The sequence below is a fragment of the Phragmites australis genome, chromosome 13, assembly GCF_958298935.1.
Source record: "Phragmites australis chromosome 13, lpPhrAust1.1, whole genome shotgun sequence".
Taxonomy (NCBI): Eukaryota; Viridiplantae; Streptophyta; class Magnoliopsida; order Poales; family Poaceae; genus Phragmites; species Phragmites australis.
In genome coordinates, this window is record NC_084933.1 from 17,794,911 (window position 1) to 17,816,466 (window position 21,556).

The 21,556-nt window shown below is 42.3% G+C and overlaps 1 protein-coding gene across 1 annotated transcript; it reads right to left on the reverse strand.

The window, feature by feature from the left end:
• Positions 1–2,609: 2,609 nt before the first annotated feature.
• On the reverse strand, positions 2,610–16,476 carry LOC133888521 (kinesin-like protein KIN-7E, chloroplastic). Its single transcript, XM_062328796.1, has 25 exons — positions 15,689–16,476; positions 15,473–15,570; positions 14,775–14,864; positions 14,260–14,312; positions 13,934–13,999; positions 13,804–13,857; positions 13,380–13,439; positions 13,023–13,101; positions 9,775–9,842; positions 9,375–9,437; positions 9,127–9,231; positions 8,720–8,824; positions 8,436–8,543; positions 8,224–8,370; positions 7,726–7,908; positions 6,822–6,992; positions 6,097–6,333; positions 5,408–5,548; positions 5,146–5,271; positions 4,629–4,679; positions 4,494–4,541; positions 4,180–4,413; positions 3,395–4,078; positions 3,161–3,250; positions 2,610–3,041 (listed from the first exon to the last, which is right to left on the reverse strand). The coding sequence occupies exons 1-25, from the start codon at positions 16,069–16,071 to the stop codon at positions 3,021–3,023; spliced, it is 3,465 nt and encodes a 1,154-aa protein (XP_062184780.1). The 5' UTR covers positions 16,072–16,476; the 3' UTR covers positions 2,610–3,020.
• Positions 16,477–21,556: the final 5,080 nt, after the last annotated feature.

Sequence of the window (21,556 nt, forward strand, 5' to 3'; positions counted from 1 at the left end):
CTTGCCCGACCTAACAGTAAACTAGCAGGCCACAATCGAACTATACTGTATTAGATTTATTGCAATTTAGTTTGTTCTTTGAAGTTATTCGAAGACATGGTTTGTACTCTAAATTGTTTTTCACCTATTAGTTGTACAACTTATTTTGTAATATATCGTATGGTACTAACATCACATATGCTATTTTTTTATTGAACCATGAAGTTGGTTATTCATCTATTTATTGAACCATAAAGCTTGTAATATATTCTATTTTTGTATTCACCTATTTATTGAATCGTGAACCTTAAAATCATTGTCATGGCTCATGGTGGTCTTACCGAGCTTCTTCATCAGCGGTCCAACGAGAACCATATGGGAATGATGATTTTCACAGGGCAACAGGTACCACGATTATATGTGCTTTTTATTTGCCATAATAATTTGGTACTAACTCGGTATATGTACTGGATACCTTTCGTAGTTACTTCCGTTGGGAGCCCGGAGTCTCCACACGATTAAGACCCTTGGTTTCACGAGCCACTCACATGAGCAGGGCAACTACCTTCCGCTCTCATGATGGGAGCTCCCATGACGGGTGGTGGCAGGACACCTCTCCCGCGATTGAGGAGCCACTATTCATAGGTCTGGTCGACCGGTGGAAACCTAGCGATCAAAGAATAAGGGATTTGTTACAGGCTACCTACACCACTGATAGCTATGGACCTGGAAGTACCTCCCGGTTTGTCGACCTTGGGTGCTCAAGAGCTACTATCCACTATCCAGTCCCCGTGTTCGATGGTGTTACAGATAACATGAGACCTACGATGGGGTATCAGTGGATTCGTACCAGACTGAGATGGAGTCAGCAGCAAGACCATGATAGTTACTCCCGGGTGAACAGTGATATGTATGTCCTTAGCGCTGATCTCGTGGAGTGGGATCCATAGCGTATGGCACGAGTGGACAAAATCGTGACTAGAAGGCTCTTCGTATCCTCTTGCTGGTGTGACTCAGACTTATGAATGACCAGATGCTTCTTGTTGTTTATGAATAACGTGAAAGAATATTCTCCTGAGCGTGTATAGAGACAGTTCAAGTATCGACATGTGGTATCAGTACCTCCCCCACGAGACGTTAGACGGGCACACGAGTAAGTGTGTTATTGTAGTTAGCATTAGTACCTTATGTGATTCATATTAACAAATTATAATGAATTATAGGATGTATTTTTTCTTTTTACGTCAAAATGATAAAGTTGGGATTTTCCATCTATTTTAGATATTTGCATAGATTTTATTGCTTGTATCAATAAAGTTTTTCTACAGATGATTATTGTCTTATATGGCAATGCTCCTCGTCAAGAGTTTATAGTTCTCAATGTTTATTCAGTATTGTTAACTTTAGAGGAATCTAACAAATCTATATGCAAATTGTGTCAAAATGCAATCAAAATTCCATCAAAATTTATCAAAATCCAGTTAGGTTTAAAATATATACAAATTTGATCAAGTTTTACTGTCATTTTTTTTCAAAATCTGTCAAAATGATTGATGTCAAAACAGAAGCAAAATCACAAAGTACTTAGCAATAGAAAGGGTATACATGTCTTTTTACAATTAAGTTCACATCATCACGTGAGGAATAGAGGCCAGTACAAGTTTCAGTTGAAAAACAGAAATAAAATCATAAAGTCAAAAAAAGAGAGTAAAATCACGAATGCACTTTAAAATAGAGGTAAGAACGCTATTGCCGTTCTTCGAAGTGCTGAACGTTGTAGGCAGCAATACGACACAAGAAATTAGAAACCGGACTTAATGCTCCGTTCCCAGACCAAAAGCACATGGAAGTATGGAAGGACCGTGAACTGTGTCAAACAAATACAGGACAGGCAAGCCGGCTTGTTATTTGGCCCGGCACATTTTACCCTTTCTAACAACGGTCAAAGGTTTCTCGTCCACTACGAGTCAGGACAGCCATGATTAACCAGCGCACTGAAGTTTCAACCAGGGCTCCATTTCAACAGGTTCTGCTTCAAATTGGAGAGCCTTTTGGCCTGTCAGTCTTTCACAAGTCCAAGACAAAATAATTATCCGTCCAGTCTTTCGCACTCCTTTTTCTTGTTTTGAGGGAATCGTTCACGCAGTTTGAACTTGCCTGTGTAGCCCAGGTTAAACCTGGATCGTTATACTGTACCTACACACACTAACTCTCAACTGCACCCAACCTGATCTGATTATAACCACTACCGACGTACCGATCGCCTCCACCAAAGGCTTAAACCCACATAGGGGCCATGGACGTCCGAAGTCAAAGGCCTGCGTGTACATGACAGCTGCACTTTACATGATCACATACAGCCACGGAGCAGTTGGCGGCAGATGGCCGGGCACCGGGGTTAACGCTAAGTCATCATGTCGGCCTATCGCCGGCGAGGACGACCTATACGTACAACAGGAGCCACGGTCGGTGGTTATGGCGAGTTTTGGTCATTTGGAGCACGAACGTTCGGTTGCGGAGATGACGAACTGTGTATATAATCCGTGGCTTGAACAGCAGTAAACCCGTATGGCAGCCTGGCGAGATATATCCGGCTGATCGGTGAAGTCAAACTCACGGCGAGCACGGCGTCAAGTACACTGCAGTCACGCGTCAAAGCAGCAGTAAGGCGCCAAAACTACAGCGGAATCCGTTCGGCTCTACAGTTATTAAGGGCGGAGTAGGGTTCAGATACAGAAACTCCGCCTTCGGCATCTTCCTTCCTAGCTCCTACCGGTAAATACATATTCCGGTACTCCTGTTTCCACTATCTTTCTGGTTCATCTAGCTGTACAGCAGAGTGTATCTGCATGTTCACTAAAGATCAGCGCCTGCAGTCTAACCACATTTCGCTTCTTTTTCGTCCGGTTAAACGCAGGCGATCAGTGTCCAAATGCAGGTTAATCGAGGTTGCTTGCGGCAATGAGGAGACATCAGCTGGAACTGCGAAGAGGTGACCTCGAATGAAAGCGGCTTCTCAGCTTTAGGACAAGGAATGCCTGCTATAGCACCTGACTCGCCATCTGCAGAGCACGAACAGAGACGCTAAGAAAGGGGGGAGACGGTTACATATGGGGGTGGCGTGTTCAATTACGTGTGCGGTGCGCTGTGGGCTGTGGGACGTCGCAGTGGAAGGGCGTACCTTTTCTTGGCAAATCCTTGATAGTGCTTCTACATGGAAATTTTGTAGCTCTTCAAGGACTTTAACATCTAAACCCTTGATATCCTCACCCTGAAAAGCAATACTCACATCAGAATAACGGAAACACAAGAAGCTAGATCGCTGCATTTCAGAAATTTTAGAGCACAAAAGTATATTAGAGCTGCATTCTTCCTACTTGGAAAAATTACTGCAAGGATAAGAGATCAGAATCACCTTCAATCTAGACACGACGCTTTCCAATTCTTTGCAGCGCCTTCTTTCAAAAGTGTATGCAGCTCTTGCTTCTTCCAAAGTACTGAGGCCATCCCAGTTCCCATTGCCTGAAGCTAGCATTTCCCTTGGCACTCTACCAGTATCAGGCCTAGATGAGTGAAATCCGTTTTGTTTTGCTTTGAATTCAAACAAATCCTCTTGGGAGCTTTCATTTTTTATCTTTGAAACAAGAACCCACATGCTTGCCAGTTCGTTTTCCAAATCATGCTCACGGCATTTTGCATCATCAACCATCTTTAGAAGCTCACCTTCTCTCCGGACTTTTTGGGACAGAGTGTCCTCCAACACAGCTTCCCTTCGACAACTAGCAACCAACTCTTTCTGCAACTCCTCAACTAGAATTCCACTCTCATGATCACGTCCTTTAGTGTCATTATGGATATTACCCCTTGAAACTGATGCAGTTAGCTCTTTCGTGGCAGCTAAGTCTGCATTCAGTTTTGCATTTTCGTAAGAAAGCCTGGTGACTTCCTCTGCCAAATTTTTTAGTTCAACTGCAGCGGCAGCTGCCAATTCTTTAGCATAGGATGATTCCTCAACCAGTTTTTGACTGCGGCTTTCCAGCTCCACCTTCTCTTCCGCCAACTTCAACTTATCTTGCTTCAAATTCTCAATTTCTGAAGCCTGCAGCACCGCTTTTAGGTTTCAATCAACAGATCATAAAACGTAGATGAAGCACATTGATTACAGTGGAAGGTGAGGGGTGAGGGGCCTACGCTGTTTACCTGCATGAGCACTTGAGATATTAATGCTGACTCATTTTCTCCAGTTGTTTTAGAGGGAATATTTGCATGATTCGAGATTTCATTTGCCTGATCCCTAGGATCAGTGCTTGTCGTTGATGGTTCACTAGACTGCAAGCTAGCAAAACTATCCTCGCTTCTGGCAGCCTTCAACAAGCTACTAATTTCTTGCCTTAATTGTGCAACTGTTTCTCGGAGTTCTGCATTTTCCGTTGCCTGTTTGAACAAGGAAACGAAAATCAATTTGATTTGTTGAACAATGGGAAAAGAAAATTACGCACCCACCCTTCACTCACCTTTGCTTGTAGCTGGTCTTGAAGAATTCTATTATCTGCAGACATTATCTAGAAAAACCACCAGATGGAATAAAAATAGTAATTAGTCCAACATTAATAAATAAAAAATATCAGACAAAGTGACAATGGACTAACCTCCAGTTCAAATGTCTTCTCACTCAATTGTGAGCTCAACTTTGAAAAGGTCTGTGTGAACATCAGATTATACAACATTGTCAGATAACTGACATAGAAAATGACCATCAGAAGATAAAATATGAACATGTGAGATTGGCTCACAGTATAGTAAGTGAAAGGATAAAGAAAAACGAAATTAGACCGAATTACTGCAATACCCAGAATATGCCCAAACGATACTTGGTACAAAGTTTCTTGTAAGCCAAATTAAGATGGGAAGTGAGCGATAGCTCGGTAGAGTTTCCTGTTGAGGAGGCCACCCACCCGGCTCGAACCCATGTGCTCGCAAATTGTGGGTACCTCTCTGAGAACTGGTTTTAGTGAGTTTCCTGGCCAGCCAGGATTCAATGTTCCCCTTCTTTAAGACAAAGCCAGGGGAATGTCATCTCCCTGTGGTCTAGGTGTCTTTAAGCCAAACTAAGATGAAGTTAAAATTCACCGCTTATCATCCTGTAGCCACTGCAGGAATTATTACCTGGGACAATTCAGTCTTAATTGCTGGGCCTTCAGTCGTTTCTAGTGATTGCACCATCCGCTGCTCTAGCATATGTATATGTGATTTCTTTTCGCTGATTTCATCTTTCAACTTCTCAATTTGCTCCTGCAGCAGAAGACATAAAGGGAAAAAGATATACTTGGTAAATGAACCAAAATTGGGCTAGGCAAACATGCTAAGGAAGGTTACCACAGAAATATGCTTAGTTGGTTTAGAAAAATGACCACCAGATAAATTTTACCTGAATTTGAAAATTGTCAGGGTTGTTGGCCGCTTGCTCTGACAACCTTTTGAGTGAGCTCGTACAAAGCGCAACTTCCCCAGCCAGCATTTTGACCTGCTCTTGAAGAAGATCTATTTGATCCACAATTGTTGCTCCACTCTATGCATGTAACATGGCTCAGTGTCGATGAATATAGCAAAAAACCACCAAAAAGTAAGCAGGCAGAACAAGATACTAAGACCAAAATAGCATGATTGGATTTATCATATTAGAAAGGAAATCATAAGCATGCTGCTCCCCGGCCAGAGGCAGCCAGTCAAGAAAAATAGGGACTACATGATACTACCAAAATTTTAGAGACAGCATGAAGTCAAATTCTATCATAACTTCAGACCCAAATCCACTCAGCAGCTTCTTTCACTTGCTTTAGTGTGGTATATTACGTTACCCTTAATAGGCAGCAATCCCCCGAAGATCTGAGAAAGGTCACCCAAGTGCCATTGTCCCAGAAAGCAACAACCCAAGAAGTACCAGAGTTTAGTTACAATTTATCACAGATGTTCCCTTCATATTCCGTAACATGGCTTGTGGTAGTTAAGTTGCTTGTTAAGATATAGAGGAAATGTAATGCACGGTTGATGCAGAAGTAGGTAGAAAAATGGAAAGAGAAGATGAGGTGAAAGAGTAAAATTAGGAATCTGACTCACCGGCAGAGGGTGTCGTGCTCTGGATGCAGCGCTAAACAGATCACCAGCCTGATTCCTTTCAAGAAAAGAATCAACAAGTGACGGATCATCTCCTTTCCTAGTCATAGATTTCCTTCGACCATCCTTCAGGTCAAGCAGAAGGTTCTTCTGTTGTGATGATCTAGAGCAGGAAGGAGAGCCACTAGCAGTGCTGTCACCATCCGCACTAGGTGATAGTCCAGATAATTGGTCGGACTTCTGCATAAGTTAATGTATTTAATTATTCATGCAGATAATCAATATAGCTAGACTACCCCAAGTACAGCATAAATACTGCTTCATCAAGGTATACAGAACACCATAAAAGATAATTGATTACTTAATATGCAAGCAGAAAAAGGTGAGAATATATTAATATATAAAGGCTCCAAGCAGGTGAATCCTATTTGTACTACTTTAAAGTTGCGAGCAAAGCATATCTTTTTAAGCAAATGCAAGAGGACAAAGCATGTATAAAACGAATAAATGGATGACAAGGTTGCAATAAAACCAGCCATAGCGTTCCTAAAAATTGAAAAAATCTCCTTTTTGAACAATTGTGAGAGCTAAGTGCATATGATATAGAGACCATGCAACACCTTGAGAGGTGAGAACATAAAATAGATGGTGGCAATATGACATAACAAAGAAACTTGGGGCATAAGCTGCCTTTCTTCATGTTATCCATAATCCATACAAAAAATTACCTTTAGTTTGAACCAACCAAGCATTCCACGTTTGCGATTCCTTCTGTCAAACCTAATTGACTCATCAGGGTTGTTTGAATCAAGTCTTCCTTCAAGCGAAAGCTCTGAATCAAGACTAACATCATCATCATCTATGAAGTATTCCCTCTTTCGATCAGGCAAATAAGCAAGCTGCAATTTCGAATAGAATGAGAACAATCAGTATATTCCAATACATTGAAAATGATAAATTATGCAGGAATAGTGCTATGTATATGCCAAAAGCAAAAGAGCAATATTACTAAATGCTTCCAAAACTGAAGTCATTATGGTGTTGAGCAACTTTTCATTTTCCATTCAGTTTGTAACTTGAACATTTCAGGTAAAGCTGTCCTGATGAGATCTGTTCCTATTGCGTGAATATCTTAGGCACTACATCCTCAAAAATTCCATATGGGATTATAAGCCTGATTGGGTGTCCCGCATCCCATATAAGGGAATGTGCACCATGGTGTCATGGCACATTGCAAATCCAGTAGTGAATGACTATGCTTTCACACATTTCAACTAAACGGGAAAATTTGGGGAAAACAATCTCAGTTAGATGCTGTTTGTCCCAAATATGGTACACACAGCATGAATAAGTTTCCTACTTGTGTTTTAGGCAGCAAGAGTACAATCTCAGGCAGTAGCCTCACAATGCTACATATTATACAGAAATAAAGATGCAACTTCCATGGAATTTAATCGCTTTGACAAGAAAAGCAACATAAATAGCATCCTCAAAATTAATCCACAAAACAAAAGGTACTGATCCCGACTTGCATTATATTTCTTAAGGTTCGCAAAAAATTTGTGCTGATTTGGATTAAGAAAACAAAATGTTGTAACCAAACAAGCTGGCAAAGAGGGCTTGGGCTAAAACCTCATCTTCCCCAAATGAATGCCGTCGACGCAGGTTAGTCTTTCCTGGAACATTTGAGGATATCGAACTTTTGGTTGATACCAATATTAATTTTGTTAGCCTCTGAATTCTAACCATCAATGCTGCTTTTGCTTCCTCTTCCTGTTCTAGTCTTGATTGAAGTTTGACTTGGCCAGCTTCAAGCTGTCGCGCAAAAATAATATCAAGAAATACATTAGTTTATTTGGATGGAAATATGACAAACAAGTAATGCCCAAAAGGGAAAGGTCCCATTTAATGTACCATGGTGTCATCCAGAAAAGAAAATAAATATATTAATATTTCCTAGCGTATAAGCAGGTGAGATGAAAGCAAAAGCTACTCTAGCAGTGTTTTTTTTTTTTCATATGCATGTTCTTACAGTTGTAAAAGATAACTTCCAACAAACAAGAAGGAAACGAAAATAATTCACCAAAAGTTAAGAGCTCCATTACTTGTCGAAGAAGATGTAAAGCAAACCTGAAGTTTCAAGTTAACAAGATCCTCTTGATCCGTCGGAAGAGTATACCCATTTCCCACTATACCGCGTCTCAGTTGCTGCAGCTCTTCTTTCAAGTAGGATATCTCCTTTTGATACTTCTTTATTAAAGACTTCTCATCTATTATCTGAAAAGGAAATCCACCGACATTAGTAATAAGCACAATATAATATTGGCTAATTGATTATTTACCTTATTTTGAGAAGCTTTTATTTCGACATGCTTGCTCCTGTGGGCAAATTTTAATGTATTATGTGTCTCTTCGCTGTTGCTGGAAGCAGGGGTAACTGTGCAGATAAGCTGTGAGAAAGATAAGTGTCAGGATATAGCACCATAGGTTGTTCTATGCACGTAGTATGACATGCACATATAGAAACATTTTTGCTCTAGGATGGAATACAAAGAAAAGAAAAGGTTCTGAATAAAGCAAGATAGAAAAAAAAAAAACAGATTACACTACATAGAGAACTACTCACAGATATGCGTCCATGCCCACTCAGAGAATACTGAAGTAAGCGTGTGAGCTTGGAGTCTCGATATGGAATATGAGTAGCCTTACCATCTGTGAGTTTAGCAATAACCTGCAAGGAAAATGTCGACAATAATTTACCAAGAGAAGAACCAAATAAATGAACAAAAGAAGTGACTGTTTCCCCAGTATTCTTCCCTACTAGCCATTCATATTTGAAGACTAGCAAATAAATCCAGGTCGCGACAATTAGGTGAAGAATCATGCAAAAAGGAACACATTATGTCGGTAAGTGGCACAATTATCCCTGCAAGTTAATTCTACTAATGGGTCGTGAAGTTGACCTTTCTCTGTATTTATCAATAAAATCGTAATAACAAGAGATTCTTAGTAACATAGGATAAGGATACTTACTGTTCCAAGGGTGAGCAAACTCTTGTTTATGTACGAACCTTCTTTGCGTCGTAATCCAGTCGTTTCCGTCTTTGAACTCTCAGAACCGGCAAGATCAATCAAGTTCTGACAAGGATATAAATGGACATCATAAGAGCATGTAGATGCCCGAGATATTCTAACAAAATTCATGTATGCTAAGTACCCACAGATAATATGTGAGATGCCTCAAAGAGAAGGAAAGTATAAGCATACTGGAGAGGAATTACCAACTGAGACAACTTGACTTCTTCTTCAGCTTCATTTTCACCAGAGGGGCTACTCTCAATGGTCTGCAGACATGTTGTAACAGTATAAGTTTAACAACTCCACCTGAGTTAACTATAATAAGTTATTAATCTAGTCTACATGAAAACAGCTTCCATCATGAGAAACAGCAGAGTTTGAGATCAACTAAGTGACTAACAGTACTTAACAAATGTTCGGGTTAAAAGAAGAATTAGATATTGTACTTATTACCTGGAGTAAACTGCACTATACGGTATACACCCTTAAATGTGTATGTTAACTCAAGAGCACTCATGAACTTGTTAAAGTGGTTACCATAATTGACCCATCGCACAGGTTTAATGAACCACAGAGAGAGGGGAGGGGGTTGGGGGTGGTTACCAGTGTGAAGATAGTGTGGCTCCTACTACTGACAAGATTGAAGTTGTTTGACCCAACATGTCTGTGCTCTGGTAGAAAGCAATGGCATCAGTAATTCAGTACTAGCCTCACTTGATTCCAAGGTGTACAAAGACATATCAATCAAGGAATTGTGGGAACACATAACCCACAAACAGATATAGAGACAGATACACATGCTGTAGGTATGAATTTTATATTTAAAAAACGGAGGAATATGAAATGAAGTATGTTATCTTTTGGAGAGATGCTAATTCTTGATTATCGAGACCAATAAGGTGATGAGGTCAATATATATACTCTACATGTACAAGTAATAGAATACAAAAAGATAATGGATATACACTGTGGACCTAAATCCTAATACACATTTGTGCATTAACAAAGTAACCCCCATGGGACTGAAGAAAATCAGAAATCCTTGGATGCAGTTGGTGAAAATTTGAGGGAACATGTTGAGACTCATCTAACTACCAGTTCATCCAAAAGCCAAAGCTATTGAGGAAACGAGGGCATTGTACTTCAACACTACCCATATTATCTAGGTTCCATGTAACAGCCCAAGTTTTGCTACACAAAAATTTCTCAAGAAAAACATCCCCAATGTCTTTTTGTGATAAACCAAATAAAGGGATAAAAGAAAATGCAAGAAATAGAATAGAAATGGAATAGAAATAACAAAAAGAAAAGGAAAAAAATCTTCCCCCAGGTCAACCTCCCCCTCTCCCTCTTTTCTCTCAGCCAGCCCGCACACCCTCCCTAGCTGAGCCCATCTCTCCCTCCCTCCCTCTCTCTAAGGCTGCCCCCTCTCTTCTCGATCCGGCCAAGCCACCCCAGCCGCTCTCCCCGGCCTCCCTCTCCCCCCTGCGTGCTCCAACACGTCCCGGCCCGAGCGCCTCGGCCCAACCCCTCCTTCCTCTCCCCGCGCGTGTGCACCCCACCCCTAGGCCACGCTGGCGTCGACCTAGTCACTCGCACTGCACCACGCCTACATCACGCCTCCTCTCATTGTCACACCGGGCCCACATGACAGGGTCGCCTTCTACCTCGCCCCCTCCCTTCTCTCTGTGCTGCATCCGGCAAGCTCCATCGATTTTGCACCGACAAAAGAGAAGAAATCACAACGTGACTACACGGCCAAGATGGAAAGGAGAAGAAATCACGCGACCGTTTAGAGCTTGAAGAACGAAAATCCCGCGCGTAATTGCCGCTGTTTGCCGAACCCTAGCCCACCTTGAACCTCGCCTCTCCAGGCTATAAAAGACTATGTGAACCCCTTCGTAAGCACCTTGAGCCTCTCCGCATCACTTCCCTTCACAAAGTGCCACCTAGGAGCTATCTCGCTAAGCACCAGTCGCCGCCCTCCACTGACGCCAAGTCGTTCCACTACATCCCGATGCCAATACGCCCCCAAAATGAACTCTCCGCCGCCCTAGGATGCTCCTTCGACGTTCGTCGTCGAAGCTGGGGCATCACAACGACGTTTTCGCCTACGTCGATGATGTTGCCGCTGCGGGAGATCGTCGCTGACGTCGCCATTGCGGGAGATCGTCGCCGACGTCGCCCAGCCTGCCGTTGGATCTCTCTTCGTCGGTCATGACGTAGGATACTGGTTCGCTTCGTTAGATCACTTTTGTCCGACGGCCGAGATTTAAATAAAACCCACTGAGTCAGCCTCACCACACACGCTTTTGTCCGACGTGGCAGCCCAGTCAGCCCCATTGTGCCGTGTCAGCATGCCACATCAGCGTCACCTTTTCGTTTTCTTTTTAAATCCCCTTGCTGATGTTAGCCTTGCACAATAAAATCTTTTTCGGTAGAAAAATATTCCCCAAAATCCAATAAATCCTGAAAATAGGTTTTCTTTTATAGAAAAATTTGGTAAATTCTTTAATAAATTAGAAAAATGTTTTAAAATGTTTTTATTTGTTAAAATAAATAAAATAAAATGTTTTACTTCTGTTTAAATATCTTTTACATATTAAATAAATAATTTAATAATGTTTTATAATAATTGTTTTAATGTTTAAATTGGTTTTCCTTACTGTTTCTAATTCTGGAAAATTGGTAAACAATTATAATAAATCATAAAATGGGTTTTTCTTTAGTAACATAATTCGGAATATACTTTAATTCTTTTTAGTGTTTCTTTAATTCCTAAAAATTGCTAGAAAATCCAGAAAAATCCTAGAAAATACCAGCAGCCTCTAGAAAATTCTTATGCTCTTCTTTCACCCTTCCAAAGCCATATCTCCACCCTCGCAACTCCAATCTAATCGTTTCCTTCTCCGATAATTCACCAAAAATCATAAAAATAACAAAATGAGTTATTTTGAGTGCCTTTGGCTTGTTCTTGGCTTTTGGTGTTTATTGCCTTGTTTTATTTTGCGATTAGATGCCGTCGTCCAGGGGAAGAAGTTTGCAGGTTTTCAGGACCAGGAGTTTGAGGATCTCGCTGAGCACTAGGTGAAGGCAAGTTGTTCTTGATGCATTTTGATCCTATGTTTCTAAATATTTTTGTTTATAAAGTTGCATGCTTATAGTTGTAAATGAGAAACCCAAGTTAGGCTATACCATAGTTTTCTCACATCTACCTTGTCGCTTCGGTTTTGGTGGGTTCAAGGGTAGTAATGCTTAGCCATGCTTGGGAGTTGGATCACACTTGGTATAATAATTTTGATAATGGTTCTATGCAATATGAGATAAAATTGGTGATGTTTTTAGCAACACGGACTAGTGAATTGAGCAAGAGGTTGGGTTGGTTGCCAAGGGCAAGTGGATGGTAGTTTTACTCAATTTGATTAAGGACCGGCTCATTGTGCAATCGGACCGAGCTTTACATTACAACCACAAGCCTAGTATGGGACAGACCTGACCAATTAACTAGTTCTCTCACAACATAGTGTAGAGTAGGTGGTGGAACGGGGAATGGATGGAATTTCTTTAGAACGTTAAGGCGCAAGAGGGGGTTTCTGTTGTTAAGGATATTTGTGTTACGTGGCAATGAAACCTTAGCGGGTAGACACTTGTTGGGACAAACTTTGCAAAGGCCTTGCAGTGGTCAATTCGGCACACACCTCAGATTTGTGTAAGGTACAGACAAAAGAGTCTAATCATGTTCTGTGTGCTAGTGTAATCGTTGTGTGTAGTTTAATCTTTTTGTTTATCATACTGTAGCAACAGTATGCTGGTAAGTATCGAAGGATGTTCTCTTGATAATGAGAAGATACCTTCTCCAGATGCTATTAGAGAGAGCGCATGTGCGGGTGATAAAACGACCTCTTCTTTAATCCCTTCAACATAAGTTCCCTGAATGAATAGAGCAATGCAAATAATAAGCATACAATAATTATCAACTAAGAAGGGAGACTTAAATCTACACAATTATTGAAAAGAACTTTCTCAGGGAGAGATGAGAAAAAAGAAACCGGCCAATAGACAAAGTAAATGAAGAACGGATAAGTGATGAATATACAGTAACTGATATAAAAAAACTAAAAAAATCACACAGTGTAACTTTATGTGCTGTATACTTATATGAACATGCCTGAGTTATCATGAAATAGATTATAATAAACACCAGGTACCTGTGTGTCTTCTCTAATTCTGAGATTTTGTCCTGTCGGGTCAAGTAAATCATTGATAACCTGCAAAGTGACCAGGATAAAACCAAAAGTGTGAATAAATCCTGAACAGTTTCTCAATTGAGTTACAAACCAGAAGACTTAATTTCATATTTTATTAGCACTTTAAAATGGTTTACATTTCATTACTTTTAGGGACTGGAGTTGAATAATAACATCAGAAAGCATATCAATTGCATCATAATCAGGAGCAGGATGAACATCCTGGTCAGGTCATCATGCAGGTATATGGATACGAAATAAACTGGCCTGCAGGAGATACTCTCTATATATGCAATCATCGCTACATTTTGGAGCTGGAATTGTAAGTGGTTTTGTTGTTGTGAAGCAGTAGCAAGCGAATGCATGGCATGATAAGAGAAGTCACCTCGTTGTATATTTCAATATATGAAACTCGCAGAAGAAATTCTCGTCCAGGTGTCTGATGTCAACAAGAGAAATCACAATGTCATGCAAGCCTTTTTTTTTTACAGTTCATAGAGAAATGAACAAATTACATCTTGAATAATTCTGAACACATCCTTCACCGCCAATGGAATAATGCCAGGCGACTTTTGCTCTCCCTGAAACAATATTCGAAGTATACTGTGAGAGAGTTCAGTACTGAAACTGCTAAAAACTTTTCGCCCTGCTTGTTGTGTGTGAAAACTGATTTTCTTAACTAGCTTGATGAACAATACCATAAGAAGCAGAATACGATAATAGCCATATACTGAACAATAAAAACCATGTCTCATGCTGAACAAACAAATGAACAGTAGCACATCACTGGAGGTGTTAAAGATAATAGATGCGTAGGCATAACACTGAAGCAGAAGCTTACATGCATGGTATGAGTTTTCCCGCTACTAGTAACGCCATATGCAAAAACTGTGCCTGTAAGGAACAAACTGGTTTTAGGAAATCAAATAATCTCAGAGTATATATACTAGAGTAAAAGAAAGCATGTGGCACCACCGAACTAGCAACCAGCATTCCAGCAATGCTATACATCCTAACCAAAAGCAGAGGTGGTTTTAACAAAAAGAAGCATGTAACACCAGCCAGCTATGTGACTACACAAAATTTTGAGAGCAATAAGAACAGGTAGCACTTTCAAAGGATATAAATGGGACAGGGAGCTTCATCCCCAAGATTCTATGACTATGACAGGGGCCCCATATCAGGTCATATAGCACAAATCTAATGTCTCCAAAGTCCACTTAACATGCGGCTGTGGCAGAAACCCATCGACCAAATTTGTCCCATTTAAAATACTAACAGGCATGTAACAACTGTTCCCGGTTTCATACTTAACATTACTAATATTTCTAGAAACAAAAAGAGAGTTGAAAATACCATTAATTCCTTCCATGGCACCACTTACAACGTGCTGAGCTGCAACATCATATACATGGCGAGTTGTAGTAGCAGGGCCAAAAACTTTATCTGGAAAAGTGAACAAATGCAAAGAAATATGCATAGGGTTCAATAAACTTCACAGACCAGGTGAGTATAACTATACTTGTTAAGTATATGTTACCTCTGACTTCAAAATTTCTTTGGCTGGAACAGGACCTCAGATTCAAAATAATAACAGAATAACCACATTTACTAGTTACCATTTGTGGCTACTCCTCTAACAAGCATGGAAATCTCATCACGCTCTTGAGTTTGCATGATGTAAAGCATGCATGATCAATAAAAGTTACACACAGTATAAAGCAAAAATCTGCTGCACTTTGTTCTTTCAAATTCTGATCCTAGGAATTGTTTTAACTTTGAAAACTCTGCACTCTAACTCTACTGCTAGTCTGCTACAATATATGAACATTCTCATTCCTTGATATACCCCAGAAAAGAAATTTGAGCTTCTACTGCCAACTCTATTACGAAATGTATCATAGCAAATGACCTTATTCCTCGTCTCAGCAATAGAACGAGCTTTAGTCATCAAACAATTTTATCTCCTTTTTCGAACAAATAATATAATTCTTTCGCATCATCACCTATTCCGCAATGTAGTATTGCACCGAAATGAGATCAAGAGCACTCACCAAATGCATAGGCAATGCTGGGGCTGTACTCGTTGCGCACCATGTTGTCACCGTCCGCGTACCACGCCACCTCGTCCCCCTTGTTGACCTCTCTGGGACTACACCACAAAACACAAAAATGCATGAGACAAACACCCAGCTCAAATCACACGAAACCCAAAATCTCACGCCCTCCAACCACAGCACAAAGCGCCGTAAATAAGTGTAGAAACACACCTGAGGGGCCGAAAGCGGACGGTCACCATGATGTTCTCCTTGGCATTGGCGGCTTCCACGGGTGGCGCCCTCCCCGCAGCGCGCGAGGAGACCGACGAGGGCGTGGTGGGCCGCGCGGAGGCGGTGGAGGACGGCGTGGTGGGCCGCGCCGAGGACGACGGGGTGGTGGGGCGCGCGAAGGCGGCGGACGGGGTGGCGGGGCGGCCGCCGGAGGACGAGGACAGGGTGGTGGGCCGCGCGGAGGACGAGGACGGCGTGGACGGTCGGCCGCCCGACGAGGTTCGCGCCGGTGGAGGAGGCGGCGCTGCCGACGCCGACGCCGGTGCCGAGCGGCGGGATCGGAATGGGGATATGCTGGAGCGCGTGGACCTCGACGACGACATTGCGGCGCCGCGGCGGGTGGAGCTCGGAGCGGAGCCGGGCTTTGGCGGACTAGGGTTTAGGGGGGAGGAGGGGAGCACGAGCTCGTGAGGGGTGGAGGGGGGAGCTCGTGGGCTTGCTTTGGTGGGTCGTCGTCGTCGTCTTCCTGCGAGGCGCCCGGGTACCGCCTTTTTCGTGTTTTGGTCTAAAGCTATGAAGTCTTCCGGGGGTTTGGATCACCGGGTGTGTGCTTACCGTGGCTTTATGGGGATCAAAACAATGTCCACAACTTGCTCAACGCAGTTTTGTTATCATCGGGCGTGTAAAGGGAGAGCCAAATCCGTGCGAAATCTTAGCAAGGGAGTGAAATCTAATATTTCTCCTATTTTACTATGTTTTGGATTAGTTGATGGACATGCCTCTTTTCGAAGACCTTGTTTTGTATTAATTTATCTATAGGAATCTTACCGTATCATATGTAGTCATATACCGTAAAAAAAATCAACTAAGATAGTTGCATATTGGAAATGGTGATGTTTGTTACTAACCTAGGCTCGAAATCATACAAGGGCATGAACAATGATAAATACTTAGGGTTAGATGTTTAAAGAAAGATAGTGCTAAACACCTACATAAAAATTATAATTTTTAATATAAATAAATACTATATATGTTTAAAAATTATAATTTTTAATATGAACAAAGACTATGTATACTTAAATATGATTAACTATTTTATAGCACTGATATAAATAAACAATTTACTCCCTATCTAAGCATTTGTGCTACTACAATTAAAAAATCCTGATTTTTTCAATAAACACGTGCCCATTATACATGCTCTGATGTATTCATAATTTGGGATACTTAAGGAAAGTGTTAGTCCCAAACCGAATGAGTTACTATCTCTGTTACTTATTCTTATATCGTTAAAGAAGAAGTAGAAAAAAATGACTGATCGTTTGGGCGGGAAGGAACGGTAAGTGCTACTATAGTCACCGGGAAAGTGACTGGACGCGGCCCCGCGACGGGCTGTTTGCAATTTTGGGCTCTGGCTTGTTGCGCCACAAGACAGAAGCGAGCTGCTGGTGCCCGGCACGTGGCGCGCACGTGACGGAGATCAGTTAATGCCGCGCTCGTCGCCGCAGCCTATCAGCAGCGTCCGCTACAGCTGCTGTCTCGATGATGTCTTGTTGTCCAACCCTGTTCTCAGAAGTGGTGAGCGCCCACCAGCCAGCCGGTCCAATCTGTTGATCCGAGTCCAGGTCGGACCGTGGACCCGGTCCATGCCCAGCTGGCCCATCACTGCTTTAAAGATTCTCTGTGCCTGAGAGGACAAATCCGAGAACATGGCCGATGAAAATTACTCCTGGTTATGTAGCACTCGAGCAGCTGCTCCAGAGGTAGGGGCCAAAAGTTTAGTATTGCAGATCTGATGTTCACTGTAGGCTGTAGCAGCAACCCCGTGCAAGAGGGAACCATCTGACTAGTGGAGAATTGACAGTACATGCAAAGCATCATGTGAGAGAGAAACGAAACATCTGAGCAGATAGCACTGCCTGAGACTTTGGAAGTTCACACGATGGCTCTGAAATTTATTTGCCGTGTCTTTTCTTTTATTTGAAAAACTAGCTTCGGAAATATAGATAAAGTTGGAAGATTTCCATATTGTAGTATGATGAGAAGTTGGGAACTGCTCCCTCTTGTATGGCAAGGAGGACAATGTATTTTGATCCTGTAAGGGGTAGTAATGGAGTGAATCGGTTTTACTAAATGGCCAAGTGAACTGTTTACCAATTGGCGACGGGAGGGAGTACACACCTTTTCTAGGAGACTATTTGCCTGCTTCACGGGCTCTGGCTCCGGTGCAGAACTAATCATCCAATGAGAATCCCTGCAGGATTAATTTGAGAAAAGAAGGACGATAAGGTTAGCCGCTTGCCAGAAGAAAAGCAAATCACCAACGATTTTCTCTGAAGGAGTCTTCTGCCAACTGAATTTTGCTATTTGTGCAAGATGCAAAAGGATGGTTTTCTAGGAAAACTAAGGATGATACGCTGACACTGACCTGAGGACGGTCGAACTTTGCACCCAGATTGCTCAGTTTAGTATGCGCTTCACCATGGTCTTTAAAGAATGCTTCTTGGTCCTGTGCATATTTTTCCGCATATACCTGATTGTGTAGTGGATTCTCAGACAGATAGTTCAACAATTATTTCATAGGATACTGACTTATACAGTTGAGCATCAGGATCACCTTGAAGATCCTGGTCTTTTTTCTCTTTGATCTCCTAAAGTATTGTTACCAGCTCAGATCTGATAAGCTCAGTTTAATTGTTACCAGCTCAGACCAAAAGGCATGTACCTTGAAGTATCTGTTATCAAACTTCAGCCATTCGGCGGTCCATGATTGCCCACCGGGTGCACCAAGGCCATTTTTCTATAAAGCAAACAGTAGATGATAGAAGAACTCAACATTGGTATGACTGAACTTAATTACATACACAGTGCAACAGAACGCTTTGGATGATTTTATACAGAATTATGTGAGCAAATTTGCTTCATTCAACTAAAACAGTCAGCGGTGAAAAAGGACCAAGAGACATTATATGACACACAGAGTACACTAGTGCATAAATCTTGAATAGAAGCATAATTAGTTCCTTTCCAGAATGATTAAGGGTAATTATAAGCACAGGCACAAAGTAACAAAGCATTAAGAAAGCACAACATGGTCCTCATTGCAAAATGATGACATGAAATGCAATTCTTAACCTAAACACGAGAACACAGTGGATGGAACAAAAAACGCTCAAAACAAACGCCCACAGAAAACAATAACTGATGATCCTGCTTTGCACCTCACACAAAGAAGATAAGAACATAAGGTATATTTTGTTTCTGGTTTCCCCCAGCCACTTCGTTCAGGCCTGAACCTTCCAAGTGTATGTGCTCCAGACAAGACAACCATTTCCTATAGACACAGGATTCAAACGGCTAAACAAAGTCAGTTAAAAACACATAGGGAAGCAGGCTACTCAACTCATCATTTGCGCACCTTGTCACCAAGGCCCATTCTGTAGAATACCTCCCTCAACTGGTCAGCAGGTGAACTTAGGCCAGCATTTGTGAAACACAAGATAAAAAAGAACTGAAGAAATGGCAGGCATCAAATTAGTGGAACTGGCAAATATGTGGATGCTGGTGCATCTTTTCCCATCTAAATAACAACTGTTTTGTAATTTTCATTGTGGCAGCAGAATTATCCCCTAATTTTCTGGAAATGAGAAATACACTTGGTTGATATTTCAACAAGATAAGAGACAACTAGATAAGTATCCCACATATTTCAATTCATTCATACAAACGAAAAAAGGGTATTGGTACTGGACGCGGCATGTTGGGAAGTCCAGTGAAGAGAATTTACTAACCAGGAAGTTTTCCCTCAGGCGGACACTGTTCAGGTCCTGTAACATCAGCCTGTCCATTTTTCATTGGAAGCTTTGGGCCACCAGGTTCCTGGCGACAGATTGTGTCATGAGTCAAGATCTAGCCCATGGTCTAACAAGACCGGCCAGCCCAAAAGCCCACTTGCGGGTATTGTAGTTGTGGCCAGGTTCACGCCGTTTCTTGGCCGTTGAGTAGATTAGAGTTTTTCAGAACTTTTCAAATTGTAATAGATTATTTATGGGCTAAGCTAGCCTTTCTATATAAAGAGATGTAAGTCATCAATAAGAGATAAGTAAGAATTAGAAGGAAAACACTTCTTCTTGCTATCTAGGCGCCTAGCGTCTGGTCGACCGTTGGTTCTCTCTCTCATGCCACCACCTCCCTGCGCCCAAACCCTAGCCGCCGGCGAACTCCATGGTCGTCATCCTCTCCTCTCCTCCCTCTAATAAACAACCACCATTACATCTGGTATCAAAGCCCACTTTAACATTATGGATTTCGTCAGAGGAATAGATCTTGCAATCAACTCAAGATCTACACACGCAGATGCGATTGCGAAGGATTACATCAACCTCGACAGAGACAAACGTGGGCATGGGCCTCACATGAACAGTGCCAGTGGCACTATTCAGCGTGTAAACATTGCTGTAGTACTGTTCACCATATGAACAGTCCACGCCGTTGTTCCGAGTGTGAATAGTACTATGGCACTCCGATTTCCTCCGATCTTCATGCTCCACTCGTCGCCGATCCTACGCCTTCATCACGGGATTTTTACAGGCAATTTGAAGAATTTCGTCACGAATTCCGACAATATGTCGATGAGTTGTTCACCGTCCTCAACATTCCTCGGGATCCAAAGGAGGCGCATAAGCTTTCCTGCCCTTTACCGCACTGACCGCCAGCCTCAGATGTTTGTACCAACAAGGATGATCTGCAGCAGATTGCTTCACCATCGACAACCATCATTCTGCCAGATGCCATCGTCCCATCATCAGCAACTTCAACGGAGGTCATGACCAACACTTCTCAACGACCATCGGTAGATGAACTCTTGCAACATCGTCTATACGTCGAACATCAGCGTTCTCTCTACACAGGTCTTCCACCCTATCTTGATGCCAGGCAATGGTCAGATCGCGCATTCTTGCGTATATCAGCGGCCACACAATTGCACAGCCGATTGATCCTGGTGGACCGAATGATGTGGTTGTCAGTTGTCACCAGCTCCTTCATCTCCACCACGACCAATCTAGCGACCACGGTTGCTCAACCTCCATTGCATCCATCAACCATCAGTGTCCACCCTTCCCGTCCACACCATCTCCAACAAGGTCGTCGACATCGTCACGCAACATGATTTGGAGATCGTTGTTCCACCGGCAGCCCTGCCTACAACTATCGTGTCACCAATCTCCGCCATCCAGATGTTACTCAACGCACCAACCTTTACTTGTCGGCCATTAACCGCTCTTGGGATGGTCCTCATCGCCTACCTGCTTGCCCTGTTCCCATAGGAACCAGGAGGATCGTGTGTTGCGAGCAGGATCTCCAATTCCCTTGCCCAACATTTCACGTACTACCAGTGCGTAACAGATATCAACATCCACAAGGTACACATTAACTCGGCCGTGCAGGAATTCAACAACGGGCACAACAACGATGTACGTGGATTTCAACGACATCTCCAGCACAAAACACAATGTCTTCATGATCCACGTTTTCATCACGCTCATCGCCGAGTCTACCTCCTTCACCTACATCAATGGCTATGCAATCATCTACGTGCTCCTTCGACTCGAGGTCACCGACGTCATCATCAACACAAGGCGAATGGAGTTCTTCATCAACCATCTCTGACCCTACCTCGTCAGGCCAGGGAACCACATGAGAGCAGAACTCGTTCTTCAACATGGGGCTTCCTCAGGTTTCAACCATGATCCTCACCTTGCAGCATGCGAAGTTTTCCTCAATTAACAACTCGACTACGAGCTGCAAGTGAATGGGAGGAGAGATGTCATGGGTCAAGATCCAGCCCATGGCCAATTAGACCGGCCG